The sequence below is a fragment of the Sorex fumeus genome, unplaced genomic scaffold, assembly GCF_029834395.1.
Source record: "Sorex fumeus unplaced genomic scaffold, SorFum_2.1 ptg000122l, whole genome shotgun sequence".
Lineage (NCBI taxonomy): Eukaryota > Metazoa > Chordata > Mammalia > Eulipotyphla > Soricidae > Sorex > Sorex fumeus.
In genome coordinates this window covers 28,630,800-28,649,663 of record NW_026606179.1, presented here as the reverse complement: position 1 = coordinate 28,649,663, position 18,864 = coordinate 28,630,800, and the positions used below count along the sequence as shown (strand labels likewise).

At 41.1% G+C, this 18,864-nt stretch overlaps 1 protein-coding gene and 1 non-coding gene across 3 annotated transcripts in view; both read left to right on the top strand.

The window, feature by feature from the left end:
- The window catches only part of CUNH16orf87 (chromosome unknown C16orf87 homolog), a 75,581-nt gene that overhangs the window by 50,048 nt on the left and 6,669 nt on the right, over positions 1-18,864 (top strand). For both annotated transcript variants that reach the window (XM_056137070.1, XM_056137069.1), the window contains 2 exons: positions 531-1,049; positions 7,655-7,751. In XM_056137070.1, coding sequence (XP_055993045.1) covers positions 984-1,049; positions 7,655-7,751 — 163 coding nt within the window. In that variant the 5' untranslated portion in view covers positions 531-983. The remainder of the gene's footprint in view (positions 1-530; positions 1,050-7,654; positions 7,752-18,864) is intronic.
- On the top strand, positions 14,388-14,522 carry LOC130044572 (small nucleolar RNA SNORA5). The gene has a single exon (XR_008795427.1). It is a non-coding gene; the product is annotated as a small nucleolar RNA SNORA5 (small nucleolar RNA).

The window sequence follows — 18,864 nt, the reverse complement described above, 5'->3', positions numbered from 1 at the left end:
GCATTATGTAGTTAGGGGTGCACATTCCTAGGTCAAAGACTCTGTGCACTTTGCTTTTCGATATAACACTCAACAGTTAGGATGTCTATGTGTGTGTTTTTTTTTTTGAAAACAGGCATTTATGACTAACACAAAAATAGGAGTGAGGTTGTGTGTGTGTGTATGTTTTGTTATGCTACCGGGCATGGCCAGGCATTTCCAATTCATTTACATAGGAGAGTGAGAATGTGTAATAACGTGTTTTTCTATCTTTTGTCTATGGGTCCTGGGGGTACCAAACCCTAGCCTTCACACAACCACCCATATAATGACCACTGAACCACATTCCTTACCCATCAAATATCGGTAAGTCAATTAATTTTGTATCTCCAAGCCCTGACTCCAGGACTTGGCATACAGCCCACTCGTCAGATGTCTACTGCAGTTCCTCATGATTAAACCTGCTAATTAAAAAAAAAGTATTAAATTTCAGCATTTGTGCAAAGTACTAGCCTGCGCGCTCCCCGACCGGCCTGTTTGTGCGTTCATAGGTCAGATCCGACGTCCGTTACTGTCCAGCCCCGCCCACGCCACGCCCCCACGCCGTGAGAGGCGAAGCGTCCCGCCGGACGAGCCCCACCATCTAACTCTCGTGAAAAGTCTCGACGCGTCCGAAGACCAGCGGGGTGTTGCCACGCCATCCGTCGTGGGAGCCCGTGTCGCGCGCCTCGCGGCGTAGGCGCTAGGGACCGACGCCCACTGCGGGCGGCCGCCTCGCCACACCCCCTGCCTCGCTCTCCCTCCGCCCCCTCGGCGCGCAGGCTCCGTGTGAGCTCGCGCACGCGCACGTGCGCGGCACCCACCAGAGCCTCGGTGTGGCCGGCGGAGACGCGGCGGGCGGAGGCCGGGCCGCCGAGGTACGGGGGGAGGAGCCCGCACTGCTGCCGCCGCTGCCGCCGCCGCCGCCGCCGCCGCCGACTCTGCCGCTGCCGCCCGCGAAGAGCATGTCTGCAACTCGAGCCAAGAAAGTGAAGATGGCCACCAAATCATGCCCCGAGTGCGACCAACAGGTGGGCGCCGGCGACCGGCTCGCGGGCTGCCCGAGCGGGGCGGCTGCTGGCGGGCGAGCGGCCGTTGCCCGCGGCCGTTGCGTGTGGAGGGAGCGCTCGGCCGGGCTGCGGGCGGCCGAGGGGGTGGGCGGGCTCGGGGGGTTCGGGGCGGGGGGGCCGCGGCGGGGGCCCGGAAGCGGCCGGGCTGAGGCGCGGGGTGCCCACCTGGCGGCGGTCAGCCGGGAGGGGGTCGCGGCGGCGGGGCGGGCGGCGCGGGAGGGGGCGTGAGTGGGCGGTGAGGCGGCCGGGTGGCCCGTCCGGGTCGTCCCCGAGGCGCCTGTCCGGCAGCGGGTGACAGCGGCGGGATTCCGGGGGTCAGCGCCCCAGTGGGCTGGCACCCCCCGTGGGGCCGAGTGGGAAACGCCTTCGTGCCTCCGGGCCCCCTCCTGCCTCGCAGGGTTGCTTTGTTCCCTTCCAGACGCCTACAGTGGACTCCTGACCCCCGGGTACCCCGCCGAGCCCAGGACGATGGCTCACATTTGACAAAAGGGGCCGCAAAGTCATAGACTCCAATTTTGGCGAATTTGAAAGTTTGGTCCCCTAAGTATATACACATGCATGCATATCTCTATATATAGATATCAATAACGAATCCTTTCTTTACATTGTCTTTCGTGGGACATAAATTACGCCCCTATTTCTGGGCACTCTTCACTCACTCTCCCAGATCCTCTGTTCGCAAAATTCTGGTTCTTCTGCTTCCAGATCCTATAAAATAGATGTAATTTTATAAATTTTGAAAATTGCTTTCCACACTGAATTCGTGTGCTTTGATACGCATTTTACCGTTTCTTGATTCAAGCATGCGTTAGGCGTTCTTCTAAGAGGCCTTAAAATCCTAATGAGTTAAAAATCACTCAATTAAAACCATTCCTGTTTGTTTCATGCCAACATGCAGATCCGTTTTTTTTTTTCTTTCCACTGAGTGAATTTTTTCAAAATGACTACCTCGCCTCCTCTTTACCCCTCCTTTAAAAATGAAGAATAATTTGAAATGGCTGGAGACTTTCAGGGAGCTTATTTTACTTCATTCTTTAAAGAACACTTTTGTAGGTTGATCAGATTTTGTAATGGAATGTTAAATGTTTTATTCAGTGTTTTTATTGGCAGTGGTAGAAATGCTTCTCAGGAAAACCGCGCTGAGAATACATTCTATTGATCGTATGAGTTTAATAGTATAAGAACAATTTAGTCAGGTTTTCCAGAGTAAATAGTTAAAACTCGAACCGTTAAACAACATTGTGAAATTCTGACTATTTTGCTTTTCATTTAAGTCCCTTAGGGGATTGTTTCAATATTTAAATCATTTCCATTTGTTGTAATTGTGCAGAGGTATGCTTTATATATATATATATATATTATACTTTCTGTAGGGCACTAGTTGTTGCAAATGCTAACCTTGTTTGGGGAAAATAACTTGTTTTTAATATCTTAGAGAAAGAGGAAATAATAAACTTGTATTTTTTTTTTTGGAAAGATTAAGTTAATTTGGTTACATACCAACCTCCACTCCTGATGCCATAGCAATACCAAAGATTGGGTGGCTCAAAGCCCTCTAATAAATTTTCTCCTAGTTCTTTCTGGAGTTAGAAGTCTTAGATTTTGGCACAGAATTTTCTGGTGTCAGTTATTTCACCCATCCTGTGACCCCCCCCCCCCCCCACATCCATGACCAGCATTGATCTTAAAGACTGGAGATGGACTTCCAGATAGAAATTTGGGGAGTAGAGGATGATGACACAGTCTACTCCATAACAGACTATTGTATAGTTTTAAATGTTGGCTTGTTTCTATCTTATTATTAATACTGGAGATGATGCAACATACATGAAGACAAACTGAAAAATTTGGTTATTCTAAAAATCTGCCTTTTACTAAAAACAGTAAAGAAGTTGAAATAGGCTAATTTTAGTTTTCTGGTTATTTTTTGTTTGGGGGCCACACTCAGCAGTGTTTAGGGCTTACTCCTGATGGTGCTTTAAGGGATTATATGGGATGCTGGGGATTGAACCCGGTTTGCCACATGTACGGCAAACTCCTTACCCAGTGTACTATGGTTGTGTGGACTCAAGTTTTCAGATTATTTAAAAGTACAATCTTTCTATTTTTAAATGAGAAAAAATTAGAATCTAGAAGACATTTTAAACGTTAGAATACTGATGTTATTCTAAATTGCCTGATATTAAATTAGAACATATTTATATTTTATAAACATAAATGTAAAGTCCTGAAAGTTTGAGATAGTCTCTGTGGGATAGATTTACTTGTGATTTTGTGTGTTATAAAATAGATATTGAGATCAGCAAATACTTAGATTTTCAATTGTATTATGATGACCACCTTTGTATGGCAGTATTGAAAATGTAATTCTACATCTTAGTCACCATACTTTTCCTTTTCAAAGGGCTTCTCAAAATTACAGGGCCATTTTATGTCTAGTAAAATTCAGGATTCTTTGCATTTTCTGTTATATTTTGTGTTTGTTATGTTTCAGGTTTTGCCTACATTTTTTTTTACAGTAGAGCAGTTTTTGCCTTCATTTTCTTTTTCAGTAAGGCAGTTATTTCTATTTTATTTATAGAAAATTTTATGAGACATGAAGCGAAGATGTCTGCTGTAGGTAACTTAAGTTCTCTTGGCAACAAAGAATATAGATGAGTTCTCTATAATGTAATTATTTTGAGCTTAATGATTTTTTGTTGTTGGACTGGAGAACTCCTCTCACTGAATATGTGGGAGAAGATTTTGATCCCCAGCAGCATGTTCTCCTGAGCACTGCTCGGAATGATCCTGGCCTGGAGCTGAACATTGCTGGGTGTAGTCCAAAAACCAAAAAAAAAAAAAAATTAGTATAGAAGCCACACCCTGGGGTGGGGAGTAGAGCCAACACCCTGCATTCCTGGCTGTTTTTTTCAAATTGGTAAAATAAAATCGAACCAGAAATTTGTTTCTTGCAGTTGTTCTTGTGTGTGTTATATATAAAACATATAAACAACTTGACTATACTGTCAAGGGTTGAATTACTCAGACCAGTCATCAGTAAACAAAATTTGGATTCCCCTCTCACCTCCACTTTATACCACACATGCCTCATTTTAGATCCTGAACATATAGCAGTAGATATTTCATTATTATATTTGGCCATTATAATGAACTTTGGAGTGTTATTTATATATCCTTATACCTTTAGTTTTAGACAATACTCTTGAACATAAAGTTTTATGATATTTTTCTTTAGAAATGGATTTTGCATATACTGCTATTTCAAATGTAAGCTTTTTAAAAATTTTGCTAATATAAACCAACACAAATGAATATATGTAAAGAAAAAAATTTAAAGGAAGTTTAAGGTATTTGTTTAAAGTGCTAATTATGTCTAATGATATTCATTTTCTTGACATTTTCCCGCCCTATTTAATCATTCTTTTTTATAGACTCTGGGTTGTGTAAGCAGTTAGTTGGTGGGGGGAAGGGACTTTCCATTTTAAAAAGAGCTTTAGGCTAAATTAGCTCATTTTTCTTGAGCATAAAGGAATTCATTAGGGGGATGAGAACCTATCAAATGTGAATTGGTATTTGTGTCTTCTAGAACCCGAAGCCAAATATATAGTCCTTGTTTAATTACATGTCTCCCTTTTAGTATTGAATATGGGTTGATACAATTTTCCTGTGTACCAGAGATCTAAATTTAAATTTATTGAGTTGCAGTAGCTGGAAGATGCTTGCTTCAGAGCAAATTATGTGTCGAATAAGAATGTCGTGATTCTAAAAAAAAAAAATGGTGATTCACTAAAAAAAAAAATTAAAAAAAAAGAATGTCATGATTCTGTTTTTTGGATAGTATTAATTTAAAATAATTTACTGTAGATTTTTTTTAACTGTAGATATTCTTAATGTATTCTGTGTGTAAAGGAAATGAGTCAGTGCCTTTGAGTGTGGTTTCTATGAAGATGTAAAATTTTAAAATGATAAAGCTCTCTCTTCTGGACACAGTTTTGCACCATTAATATAAAGCTTTTCTTCGTAATAGTTTGAAAGAATCATCACATTTTACCTAAATTTTTTTAGACATATCTGGAATTGAAGTTTTTAGTTTGTTTTTATTATTATTTAAAATTTAAAAGTGTTTGTTTGTTTTTTATTTTTTCACTATTGGGCTGCACCTAGTGTTGTTCTGGGGTACCCTTGGCTCTGCACTCAGGAACCATTCCTGATCAGCTCAGGGGGACATATGAGATGCTGGGGTTCAAACCTAGGTCAGCAGTATGCAAGGTATAAACAACCTACCTGCTGTACTATCTCTCCAGCCTCTCTGTTAGGGTTTCTGTTTTTATTTTAATTTATCTGTTTTTGGTATTTTAGTGATTTTAGTGAACACCTAAGTGATGTTCAGGGGCTTTGGAGTCACACTGTATGCTTAGGAGTCACACCTGGTGATTCTTAGGAGACCATGTGTGTGGTGTCAGGGATTAAAATAAGTTGACAGTATTCAAGATAAGCACTTGAACCCCTGTACTATTTTCCTTGCTAAATAAGAATTTCCCCCTATTTTGAACCACACCTGATGGTGCTCAGCGGCTATTCCTGGTTCTGTGCTCGGGAGTATCCCCCTGGTAAGGCTCAGGGAACAGTAGTGTTCTAGTCTTCAGGATTGAAGCTAGGTCAGCTGCCTGCAGGGTAAGTGCTTTATCTTTTGCACTCTCTCTGGCCTCAGGGATCATTGTTTTTCTCAAACACTTAACTGGAGATTTTATGTTGTGTTGTTATGCAGACAAAAAGAATTTGCCAGAATTTCAATTTAACTTAATTAGATCACTTAGATTATAGAATATGAGTCATGAATAGGAAGCCTAAATATGAACATGAATAGAAAGCTTTATAATTATAACTAAATTTTTACTGACTTAAACAAGGGGAAAATAGAATTTCCCTTAGAAAGGGAATTCAAATTTTTTAATTACTCCTTGAGTACTTTTTGTTTAGGTTTGGTTAGGCTTGATTTTGTGTGAACAGTTCTTGGTTTCAAGGATGACTAAAAATATTAAAACTAAAATTAATATGGAATTAATTTAACTTTTTCAAAAAATTTTTGATATTATGGCCTTAAAATATTTATAGCTTTAAAAAGTTTTTTAAAAACTTTCAAGTTTTAAAGTTTTTAGGGGCAGGAGAGATAGTGTTTGCCTTGCATGCAGCCAACCCGGGTTTGATCCCTAGCACCATATGTGGTGCCCTGAGCAGTTGAGTGATCACTGAGACCAGAGCCAGGGATTAGCCTTGAGCACTGCCCAAAACAAAAAAACAAAAACAAAGAAAAGAAACGTTGTAGATTTAAAATGTAGAAAGGAACCACTGTAGATTTAAGAACTTAAGTATTTCATTCCTCTTCCTTTTCCTTTCCTCATTGTTTTTTTTTTTTTTCTATAATAGGGGCCACTTCTACTTGGTTGTGGCGCTTGCACACTTGGTTTTGGTGCAACCTGGGTATTGTGCACTTTAGTTGTGTTTGCCGGTGGTCCAGCACTTGCCAGTGCCTGCTGCATGCTTGAGACAACACACCATTTATGGTGCTTCTAGGGTTCCAGTTTCTGTGCATGTGGGCGGCACTTCAGATCAAACTCTTGGCCTCACCCTTGTAAGGCAGGTGTTTTAGCCACTGACTCATCTCCTAGGCCCTGAATTTAAGTGTTTTATTCAGAGTCCTTCCTGGAACTGAGAATATAAAATTTTATATGCTTCCCCCCCCCAGGACCCTCCCCCCACCCCATCAAGAATATAAAATTTTAGATCTCACTTCCTACTTTTCTTCTACATTCTCTTTTGTTTTTGCTACGCTTTTCCCCCCTTGAGCTGGTTGTAGATTATTCTTTTTTTGTCAGTGGTAGTTGACATTTTAATTTCTCATATTAGAAACCTGAATCATTTTCAGTTCTTTTCTGCTTTGAAATGTCTTTTCTACATTTCCTGTTTCAGCTGTTTCAGTTGGGCTATCAAAATAGGCTGGGGTTATTAGTTTAATGACCTGATTATGTTTTCTTCTTTAGTTTGTTGTGTTTTAACATTTTCATACCAATATTTTAGAAAATCCCCCACATACACACACTTAGTTTTTGAGCATATTAAAATTTTCTGTTGGTTAGCACAGTGGTAGGGTGTTTGCCTTGCGCGCAGCTGGCCCTGCCGAGCCGGGTTCGATTTCTCCGCCCCTCTCGAGAGCCCGGGAAGCTACCCGTGACATAGTCAATATGCCAAACACAGTAACAAGTCTTACGATGGAGACGTTACTGGGGCCCGCTTAAGCAAATTGATGAACAACGGGAGGACCGTTACCGTGACCCTGACTCATATCAGTAGTTTATCATACGTTTTGTTTCTTCATGGAATTGCAAAAGCTTTAGGAGATTGCAGATGTAAAGGACATAAAACCCATCTCAAATTTGCTAGGAGGTAGGGATTTAAATAAATCTGATTTACATGTCAGGTAATTTTTCATTTAGTCTCCAGATTACATAACAATTAAGAAGTTAAACAACACAAAAATAATATATTTTTTCTTTTTTATACAGGTTCCTGTTGCATGTAAATCATGTCCCTGTGGTTACATATTTATTAGCAGAAAACTTTTAAATGCAAAACACCCAGAGAAATCATCATCTTCTACAGGTAATTGTGAAAGTATACCACAATTTAGCTTTTTGATACAGAAATTTAAAATTAATTTTTGTGAGGGACTGGGAAGAAAGTTCAAGAAATTGGAGTCTATTTTTACATGCAGGCTACATAAAATCAGCATCCCCGGCATAGTGTTATATCCCTGTGCACTACCAGGTGTGTTCCCCCATCCCCATTTTTATCCAACTTAAAAACGATAAAATTAACTTTTATGAATTTTTACATTTTGTTGAAGTTAAAGATTAAAATCTAGAGCAAGAAAGATGGCAAATATATAAAAGAATCTGCTGTGAAGACAGGTTTACTGGTTGTCATGGAACTTTCATTCTCACAGGCAGGAGATAGACAGGAGGAAACAGAGTATCAGTGCATGCCTTGCAGTAAATTTTTAATTAGGAGTGCTGTCTTAACATGTGACTAGAGAACTACTCTTTGTTTTTGGGTCAAAATGCTATTGGCTGTAATGCTAATGGCTCTGTACTCAGGAATTCCTCCTAGCAGTGCTTGAAAGACCAATATGGGATGCCAGGGATTGAACTCAGGTTGGCTGTGTGTAAGGGAAGTGCCCTAACCATCTGACTACTTTCTTTGTTTTTTTCTGGGATGTAGAGGGTGTGATAAGGGCCAGCACACCTGCCTGTGCTTGGGAGCCATCTGTGCAGTGCAGGGGATTAGAAGTAAGGTGCATTTGGGCCACAGTGATAATACATTTGCCTTGTATGAAAGGCTTATCTGGTTCTACATCCTTATGTGGAACCTGTGTTGGGTGTAGACAAGGTGAGCACCCTACCTGCTGTACTGTGGTTCTGATCCTGGGTTTTGTTTTCAAATCAAGGAGAAATGATCTCTTAAATTTGGGATGGAGGGAAGAGTAACACTTTTTGATTTGCCTTTAAGGATGTCATTCTGTTTTCTAGAGAATATTTTGTGGAGCTCTAAGTTGACTGAGATTGCTAAATGAAAGAATGATTATAATAGGACATGATTTTGAAAGGTCTGCATGAGATCTAGGTCTCTATAGGGGTGTCAAGAACATTATTTCATTTTTACCTCTTAGTCTGGTCCATTATCTTAAGAATGGATTTAATTCATTGGTTCTTAAAGGCAGCTGCTGAATTAGTTATTTAGAAGTCATCCAAAGAACTTGTTAAAAATGGATTTCTGGGAGCCAGAAAGTTCAATGGACTGTAGTACATGCTTTGTTTACAGGAGGCCCAGGTTTGATTCTGGTTTTGCGTGGTTTCTCAGTACCAGTATGAATGGCCACTGAGCCTGGAGTTACCCCCGAACCTCCTAGCCAGGTGTGGCTCCCTTCCTGCCAAAAAAATAAGTGGATTCCTCAGCCAAAGAGATTGCTTGATGATCTGAAGCTTTATATGCCAGCACCTTGGTTCTGTCCTCTGCAACCCATGATCCTCCAAACACTGAGCTGGGAAGTAGACCCTGAATACTGCTGGGTGTGACTCAAAAATCCAATTAAAAAATTTTTTTAATTGAATTCCTCAGTCTGATTTTCTAACAATTTGAATCAACTGTAGAGAACTCCAGAAATACTGTTTATTCAGTAAATAATGCTAGAAAGGCAGTTTCAGTTTAGTTCTGAGTTTCCAAAATACACATAATGACAATGCTTTTATTAGGACAAGTATGTAGGGGGTGTGTGCATGTGTGTGTGTGTGTGCACGCATGTGCACGTGTGCACATAGGTTTTGCTTTTTTAGTCTACATTTGGTGGTGCTCAGGGGTTACTCCTGGCTCTGTGCTCAGGGATCATTTCTGGCAGGACTTCAGGAACCAGATGGGATGCAAGGGAATTGTTGGCTGAGTGCAAGGCAAACGCTCTACCCACTGTACTATTCGCTCTGTTCCCAAGTGTACTTATTTTTATATTAAAAAGTAATAATTTTGGGGGGCTACACCTGCCTCTGTGCCCAGGGACTCACTTATTGGGGTGCTCTGGGGAACTGAGCAGTGTCAGGATTGAATGCAAATTCATTTGGTTTGTGTTTCCTGCATGAAAGATACGCACTCAGCTCATTGAGTTATTCCTCCAGACCCTATTCAATAAAATTATTTGAGTTCCAATCATTCAGGTAGAAATAAGGAAGAAATCTAGTGACAAGAAAGAGAAAGAAAGAAGATGCAAGTATTAAGTATTAATGTAGGTAGATTCCAAGATTTTGGCTTGGTGCTGATTAGAAAGGTTTTATTTATAAAGGTAAAGGTAAAGGCCCTCCCGTTGTTCATCGATTTGCTCGAACGGGCCCAGTAACATCTCCATTGGAGACTTTGTTGTTACTGTGTTTGGCATATTGAATACGTCACGGGGAGCTTGCCAGGCTCTGCCGTGCGGGCGAGATACTCTCGGTAGCTTGCCGGGCTCTCCGAGAGGGGCGGAGGAATCGAACTCGGGTCGGCCATGTTGGGCGCGTGCAAGGCAAACGCCCTACCCGCTGTGCTGTGTATATATATATACACACACATATATAGGGCTAGAGCGATAGCACAGCGGTAGGGCGTTTGCCTTGCATGCGACCAACATGGCCGACCCGAGTTCGATTCCTCCTCCCCTCTCGGAGAGCCCGGCAAGCTACTGAGAGTATTCGATATGCCAGACACAGTAACAACAAAGTCTCCAATGGAGACGTTACTGGGCCCGCTCGAGCAAATCGACGATCAACGGGAGGGCCTTTACCTTTACCTTTACCTATATATTTTTATGTGTGTGTTTATATATATATATATACATATACATATATAATGTATGGAGAGAGAGGAGAGAGAAAAAGAAGAGGACCATTATGTGTGGAGAGAGAGTGAAAGGAGAGAGAGAGGAGCACAAAGGAAAAGAGAGAGGAAGAAAGGAATTAAATTTTTTCAGTGGGATATATATAGTCTGAAGCTTAGCTGAAGATGAAGTCAACAGACACTACTTAATATCATGGAAATAAATAGTGCTTGTGCTGGAAGAAACTGCAAAGTAGAAAGACGAAGGAGTATGGAGTATGGGGGCTAAATTGACAAACTCGATTCACCAAGAGTAGAAGTGGGTTAGTAGATCAGATCTACTGAGAAAAAAATGTAGAACAACCACCAAACACTAAGATTATACAAAAGATCAGTGAGAAATAATTCTGTTTTTTACATTTGAAGTTTGTTAATGTTCTATTGTTGAATAAGAATGGCTTTGTGACCTTGAGGTGGAAATGAAAGAATATTGAAGCCGAGAAATCCCGGGGAGTGGGACAAAGAAACAGAATAGAATATGAAAAAAATAAGGAATGTGTGTGTCATAGAAATGAAATGAGGGTAAGGGTTTTAAGAAAAAAAGATTAAGAGTATCCATAGCCTGTAAGACTGGTAGAGTATAAACATGGACTTAGAAGACATTAACTGTAGATTCACATTCTAATTGTCACTCTTAACAGCATAATTAACCTTTTTTGAACAGCTGATGTTTGCTTTGTGTATGAAATAGATTTATGACACTATAAGAGAGTTGAAGTGTATATGTGTCTTAGTTTGGTATGCAGTTACTCAATATAATTCTTTTGGGGGTGGCAGGGACTATTAAAGTATTGTATCATTCTATTGAGGCAGGTGAAGCCGAATCAGCAGCAGCAGGTCTCTGTGTTCATTCCAGATTCCCAGGTTCTTCAATATTTTCAAGAATGAAAATATTGAATAATAAAGATGCTCAGGCTTAGAGTTGGAAAGTAGAAAAGTTTATTGGAAAGAAAAGAGAAGGAGCTCCCCAAGTGGGGAGGAACTTAGTCCTTAGTAAAGGACTAAGTTAAAAAGTAAAAGTTTTGTGTAGGCCTTTTTAAAGGCCCTTTGCATTTCTTATCAATTGACTAGTATTATAGAGAATGCAGGGAATCTAGAGGGTGGTCAGGCTGGTTTGAATCTTTCTGGCTGCCTGCCTCAGGTATTGTCCATTATCTTAATCTCCCTGTGAGCCTAAGCTCTGGGGCAGAATTTTATGATGAGCAATTGTTAGCTCCTTGTTTATCAGAAAAGCCCAGGAATTTGCAGTTAGTAATGTAGGATGGGCCAGCAAAAAGCGGTACTGCTCATAACAGCTGGCAAGGGTCAGTTGGGGCTTCCTCTTTCACTATTAGATGAACATAAGCATGCAAATGCCTTTTCTCCATTTTGTTTTTGAGCCCCTGGAGTATATTCCAAGAAAAGGGGTTGCTGAGTCAAATGAAAGCTTAGTTTCTCGATTTTTTTTTTTAGCAATGTCCATGTTGTTTTCTTTAAAAGGCTGGACCTATCGATACTCCTATCAATAGTAAACGAGAGTCCCCTTCTCCCCGCATCTATTTAAGCACTTGTTCTTGTTCTTTTTTGATTTGTACCAGTCTCTGTGGTGTGAGATGCTGTCTCATTGTTGTTTTGATTTGCATGTCCCTCATGATTAATGATGCAGAGCATTTCTTCACGTGCTTTTTAGCCATTTGTATTTCTTCTTTGAAGAAATTCTTGTTCATCTTTTCTCCCCATTTTTTGATGGGGTTAGATTTTTTTCTTATGAAGTTCTACCAGTGCCTTAAATATTAACCTCTTATATGTGTTGGGTAAATAGGTACTTTAATTCTGTGGGCTGTCTTTGTATTCTGGTTATTGTTTCCTTTGAGTACAGAAGCTTCTTAAGTTAATGTAGTCCCATTTGTTTTATCACTACTTCCACTTAATGAGGAGTGCTTCATCCTTGAAGTTGACTTTAACTTAGATGTCATGGAGAATTTTGCCTACATTTTTCCTTAATGGTTTGGGGCCTGATATTAAGTATTTAATCCATTTCGATTTGACTTTGTGCATGGCATTATAAAGACATCTGAGTTCAGATTTTTGCACATAGCTAATCAGTTTTCCCAGCATCACTTATTTTATTAATTTTTTTAATCGAATTACCATGAGATGGGGGCGGAGGAATAGCACAGCGTTAGGGCGTTTGCCTTGCATGCGGCTGGCTAGGTTGAGCCGGGTTCAGTTCCACTGTCCCCCCTCTCGGACAGCCTGGCAAGCTACCGAGAGTATCTCGCCTGCATGGCAAAGCCTAGCAAGCTACCCATGGCATATTCGTTATGTCAAACACAGTAACAACAAGTCTCACAATGAAGATGTTACTGGGCCCGCTTGAGCCAATTGATGTACAACGGGAGGACTGTGCTACAGACAGTGCTACCTAGAGATAGCCTGTTACAAAACTGTTCATGATTGGATTTCAGTCATACAGTGTTCCAACAGCCATCTCTCCACCAGTGTATATTTTCCGGTACCAGTGATTCCAGTTTCCCTTCCCATCACCCCTCAACTCTACCCGCCCCCCTCCCCCCAGCCTGCCTGCATGGCAGGCACTTTTCTTCTCTCTTACTCTTTCCGTCTCTGTCTCTCTGTCTGTTTCTATCACTGTCACTGTCTCTCCCTCTCTTTCTTTCTCCCTCTCCGTCTCCCTCTCCCCCCCTCCCTCTTCTTTTGGGCAATATGGATTTGCAATACAGATACTAAAAGGTTATCATGTATATCCCTTTACCTTCTTTCAATACTCAGTTCTTATCCAGCGTGATCATTTCCAACTATCATTGTCATACTGGTCCCTTCTCTGTCTTGCCTACCCTCTGCCCCCTATACCCTTGTGGTAGATTCTGACCATTGACCCATCCTCCTGGCCCCCGTTTTCCTTGGCCTTGGATATTAGTGTCATACACACACACACACACACACACACACACACGTAATGCAGTCATTCTATATCTGTCTTTCTCCTTCTGACTCATTTTACTCAGCATGATACTCTCCATATCCCTCCATTTAAAGGCAAATTTCATGACTTCATTTTTCCTAACAGCTGTGTAGTATCCCATTGTGTAGATGTAGCATAGTTTCTTTATCCAGTTGTCTGTTCTCTGGCACTCAGGTTGTTTCCAAGTTCTGCCTATTGTGAATAGTGCTGCAATGAACATGGAAGTACAGATAGTGTTTCTGCTGTGTGTTTTTTGTCCCCCAGGGTATACCAGTACCACTTGCTGAAGAAGCTTTCCTTGCACAATACAGATTTAACATACTCCCTATAAGGATACTCATGACATTTTTCAGAGAAACAAACTAAACATCCATTTGTTAATTCTTGCTTTTGTTTTTCTTGTTAATAGGTTTCACTCTTGGTGTTGCTTGGTGTTGAGGTCCTGAACTACTGGACCCCTATAGTTTTTTCTATGTATTTTGTGGTTAGGTGTCCCCTACCCAAATCTTTATGTTGATATTGATCCAGTATCTCTCTCTCTCTCTCTCTCTCTCTCTCTCTCTTTTGCATGTTGTAGACCAGTTTTCCCAGCATCATTTGTTGAAGAGGTTTTCCTTTCCCTATTGTATGGACTTCATTCCTTTGTCTTAAATAGATTTGCCTATATGTCTGAATTTACTCTGGACTCTATTGGTCTGTGTATTGTTTTTTTCCATTACCATATCTTCTTAATTATTGTTAGGTTGTGATATAGTTTGAAGTCGGACAGTGTGATCCTTCCATTCTCTTTTTTTTTTCTCTCAAAATTGCCTTGGCTATTTAGGGACTTTTTGTGGTTCCATACAAGTTAAAAAATTATTCTATTAAAAAATGTTGTTTGCAGCTATGTCAAATTCAGTGCCTGCCCAACCCATGGCAGGCACTGGCCCAAAAGGCTGCCACAGCAACATGTGACTCATGGGCCCTGATCCCCTTACCTTGGGCCTCAGGGATAAATTTGGTTACAGACACTAATAAAAAAAAATATGTTGTTTATTGGGGGCCGGAGTGATAGTATAGCAGATAGAGCATTTGCCTTGCATGCAGCCAACCTGTGTTTGATCCCTGTCATCTCATACGGTCCTGTGAACACCACCAGAAGTAATTCCTGAATGCAGAACCCCTGATCATGAGCATCGCCGGGTGTGACCCAAAAAGAAAAAAAAAAATGTTTCTTTAACACTACATAGCTCTTAGGAAAAATTGTCATGAAATTTGCTTATACATGGATGGACATGGAGAGTATCATGCTGAGTGAAATGATCAGAAGGAGAGGGACAAAGAGATTGCACTCATTTGCAGGGTGTAAAAAAAGGGAAAAAACATGGTAAGTGAATAATTCCCAAAGAAAGTAGAAACAAGGGCCAAGAGTACTAGTCCATGGTAGGAAGCTTCCCACAATAGGGAGAGGGAGTGCAGTTAGGGCAGAGATGGGACCATTTTGACAATGATAGTTGGAAATGATCACTCTGGACAAGAACCGAGTGCTGAAAGGAAATAAAGTCATGTGTCTTTTCAGTAACAGTATTGCAAACCACAGTGCCTAAAAGGAAAAGAGGAAAAGGGGGGGGGGGGGGGGGGAGAGAAATATATCACAGTGATTCAGTTAAAAAATTTTTTTGACGTTCTTGAAAAATGCCATTGGTATTTTGTGTTGCGTCAATAGATGGCTTAAAGTTGTATATTATTGACAGACTCAGGATCATGTGGTATCAGGGATCATGTCCACTTGTAAAGCATGAACACTTAGAGCATCTCCCTGACTGCATTTTTTTTTGAGCAATGGTTTACAAGACTTATGTTAATTTTAGTACTAGAATTTCAAACCTCTTCAAAATATGTTAACCACACAGTGCCCATTACCCAGGTACCAGTATCCTTTTTCTACTGTCCATTGCCCTTCTCATGCCCCTCATGTTATATCCATTCTATCCTCTCCTCCCTCTCAATTCATTCACCTCAATTCTGTGGTCAGAGTGCAAGGATTTGCTTTCAAATTTGTCTGTTCTCTTGCTAGGCCTTTCTTTCTTTCTTTCTTTCTTTCTTTCTTTCTTTCCTTTCTTTCCTTTCTTTCCTTTCTTTCTTTCTTTCTTTCTTTCTTTCTTTCTTTCTTTCTTTCTTTCTTTCTTTCTTTCTTTCTTTCTTTCTCTACCTTGGGTAGTTTTCAGGGACCCTGCTCAGCTCTGTACTTTCTGCTCAGAAGTGATCCTGTCCTAATGGTGCTCAGGGGATCATATATGGCACAGCGATTGGAACTGGGGTTGACAGGATGCAAGGCAGTTGCCTTAACCACTATATTATTTTTCTGACCCTGATTTGTATAGTTAAATCCTACGTATGGGCTGGAGTGATAGCGCAGTGGTAGGGAGTTTGCCTTGCACGTAGCCGACCCTGCCAAGCAGGGTTTGATTCCTCCACCTCTCTCAGAGAGCTCGGCAAACTACCAAGAGTATCTTGCCCGTACGGCAAAGCCTGGCAAGCTACCCATGACATATTCGTTATGCCAAACACAGTAACAACAAGTTTCACAATGGAGATGTTACTGGGCCCGCTCAAGCAAATCAGTGAACAACGGGAGGACAGTGCTACATATGGATGAGATCATTCAGTGTTCTTCACTCATACGGTAGAGCACTTGACTTGCTTGTGTGAGGTTTGGGTTTGATTCCTGGCACCACATGGTCCCCAAGTACTGCCATAAGTGACCCCCACACACCAAGAGCACAGCAGGATGTGGTGGAGAAACAAACAGCATACAGTATTTTTCTATTTAACTTACCCCCCTCCAGTTTCATTCATGTTGTTACAAAAGGCAAGATTTCACCTTATCTTATAGCTTAATAGTATCCCATTGTGTTTTTGTATCATCATCTTTATACACATTGTGTTTGAACACTTGGATTGTAAATTGTGCTGTAGTGAGTGAACATGTGTGCACATGGATCCTTTTGAGTTTATGTTTACTGTGTTCTTTAGAGAGCTAGGAAAAGAATTGGTGGTTCATATGGTAAATCTATTTTTAATATTTTGAGTATTCTCCTTACTAGTGTTTGTTGTTTCTGGCCTTTTCATAACGACCATTCTCAGCATGTGCTAGATGAAATCTTATTTTAATTTTTCTCTCATTTCCCTAGAAATGAGTGATGATAATAATGATCACTTACAGGGCCTGAGAGAAAGTACAATGGGTAGGGTTTTTGCCTTGCGCACGGCTGACCCAGGTTCTAACCCCAGCATCCCTTATGGTCCCCTGAGCGCTGCCAGGAGTAATTCCTAAGTGCAGAGCTAGGAGTAACCCCTGAGCATTGCTGGGTGTGACCCAAAATTCAATGTGCCTATAGCCATCTGTATGTCATCTTTAACATTTTAGTATATTATATTGTTTCCTTTTGTTCTTGAGATAAAAAATTTTATTATTTTTTACTGCTGTGATTTTTTAGGCTTTGGGGAAATTCTCTTCTTGCTTTTGAGTTCAGGTGTATATTAAAAAAGGGTATTTTTTGATTCCTTGTCTTATCCAACATTTAGATGTGTTTGTACTAAGAAGGGTGATCTCTGAACTTAATTACCACCATATTGAGAAAACTAAAATTTAATATTTCATTTAGGAAATTCAACATATCTTAGAATGTCAGAAATTACTTAATCTTTTGCTAAAGTAGTAACTCACTTCTTTTTTCCTTCTTGGGTCACGCCCGGCGATGCACAGGGGTTACACCTGGCTCTGCACTCAGGAATTACTCCTGGTGGTGCTGGGGGAATATATGGGATTCTGGGAATCGAACCCGGATCAGCCACGTGCAAGGCAAATGCTCTACCGGCTGTGCTATCGCTTCAGCCCCAAACACTCACTTCTGATGTTTCATATTTTCAGTAGATACCTTCTACTTTGTTTTTTTTTATTAGTGAAACACCATGAGGTACAGTTATAGACTTATAAATTTTTGTGCTTGGGTTTTAGTTATACAATGATCAAGTACCCATCCCTCCACCAGTGCCCATCCTCCCCCACCACGGGTCCTAGCATCTCTCCCACCCTTCATCCCCCTCCCCCCCCCCCCCCCCCCCCCCCCGTCCCACCCTGCCACTGTGGCAGGGCATTCCCCCTTGTTCTCTCTCTCTTCTTTTGGGTACTGTGTTTTGCAAGAAAGGCATTGAGTGGCAATCATGTTTGGTCTATAGACTACTTTTAGCATGTCTCTCCCACCCTGGGAGGGTCTTCACAACACCCTTCATTTGGTGCTCTCTTCGCTCTCTTCTCTATCTGAGCTTCCTTTTCACCTAGCACATGAGGCTGGCCTTCAAGTCATGGAGCAAAATTCCTGGTACTAATCTCAGCCATTCCTGGGTGTTAGTCTCCCGTTTTGTTGCTTTATGTTCCCCAGATGAATGCAATCTTTCTGTGTCTATCCCTCTCTTTCTGACTCATTTCGCTTAACATGATACTTTCCATGTAGTACCACTTGTATGTAAATTTCATAACTTCATCTTTTCTAACAGCTACATAGTACTCCATTGTGTAAATGTACCAAAGTTTCTTTAACCAGTCATCTGTTCTCGGGCACTCAGGTTTTTTCCAGATTTTGGCTATTGTAAAGAGTGCTGCAATGAACAAACAATTGCAGATGTCACTTCGACTATACCTTTTTGCCTCTCTGGGATATATTCCCAGGAGTGCTATAGCTGGGTCAAATGGGAGATCAAATTCTAATTTTTTGAGAATCGTCCATACTGTTTTCCAAAAGGGTTGGACCAGTCGGCATTCCCACCAGCAGTGAAGGGGGTCCCTTTCTCGCCACATCCGCGCCAGCACCTGTTGCTTTTGTTCTTGTGGATGTGGGCCAGTCTCTGTGGTGTGAAATGATATCTCATTGTTGTTTTGATCTGCATCTCTCTGATGATTAGTGAGGTAGAGCATTTTCTCTTGTGCCTTTTTGCCATTCGGATTTCTTCTTTGAGAAAGTTTCCGTTCATTTCCTTGCCCCATTTTTTGATGGGGTTGGGTGATTTCTTCTTGTGTAGTTTAACCAGTACCTTGTATATCCTTGATATCAACCCCTTGTCGGATGTGTGTTTGGTGAATATTCTTTCCCATTCTGTAGGCTGTCTTTGTATTTTGGTCACTGTTTCTTTTGAGGTGCAGAAGCTTCTTAATTTAAGATAGTCCCATTTGTCTATCTCTGTTTTCACTTGCTCGGCCAGTGGCGTGACATCTTTGAAGATACCATTAACTTCAATATCATGGAGAGTTTTGCCAACTTTGTCTTCAATAAACATTATGGGATGCCTTCTACTTTGATTCGTGACTTTATTGTG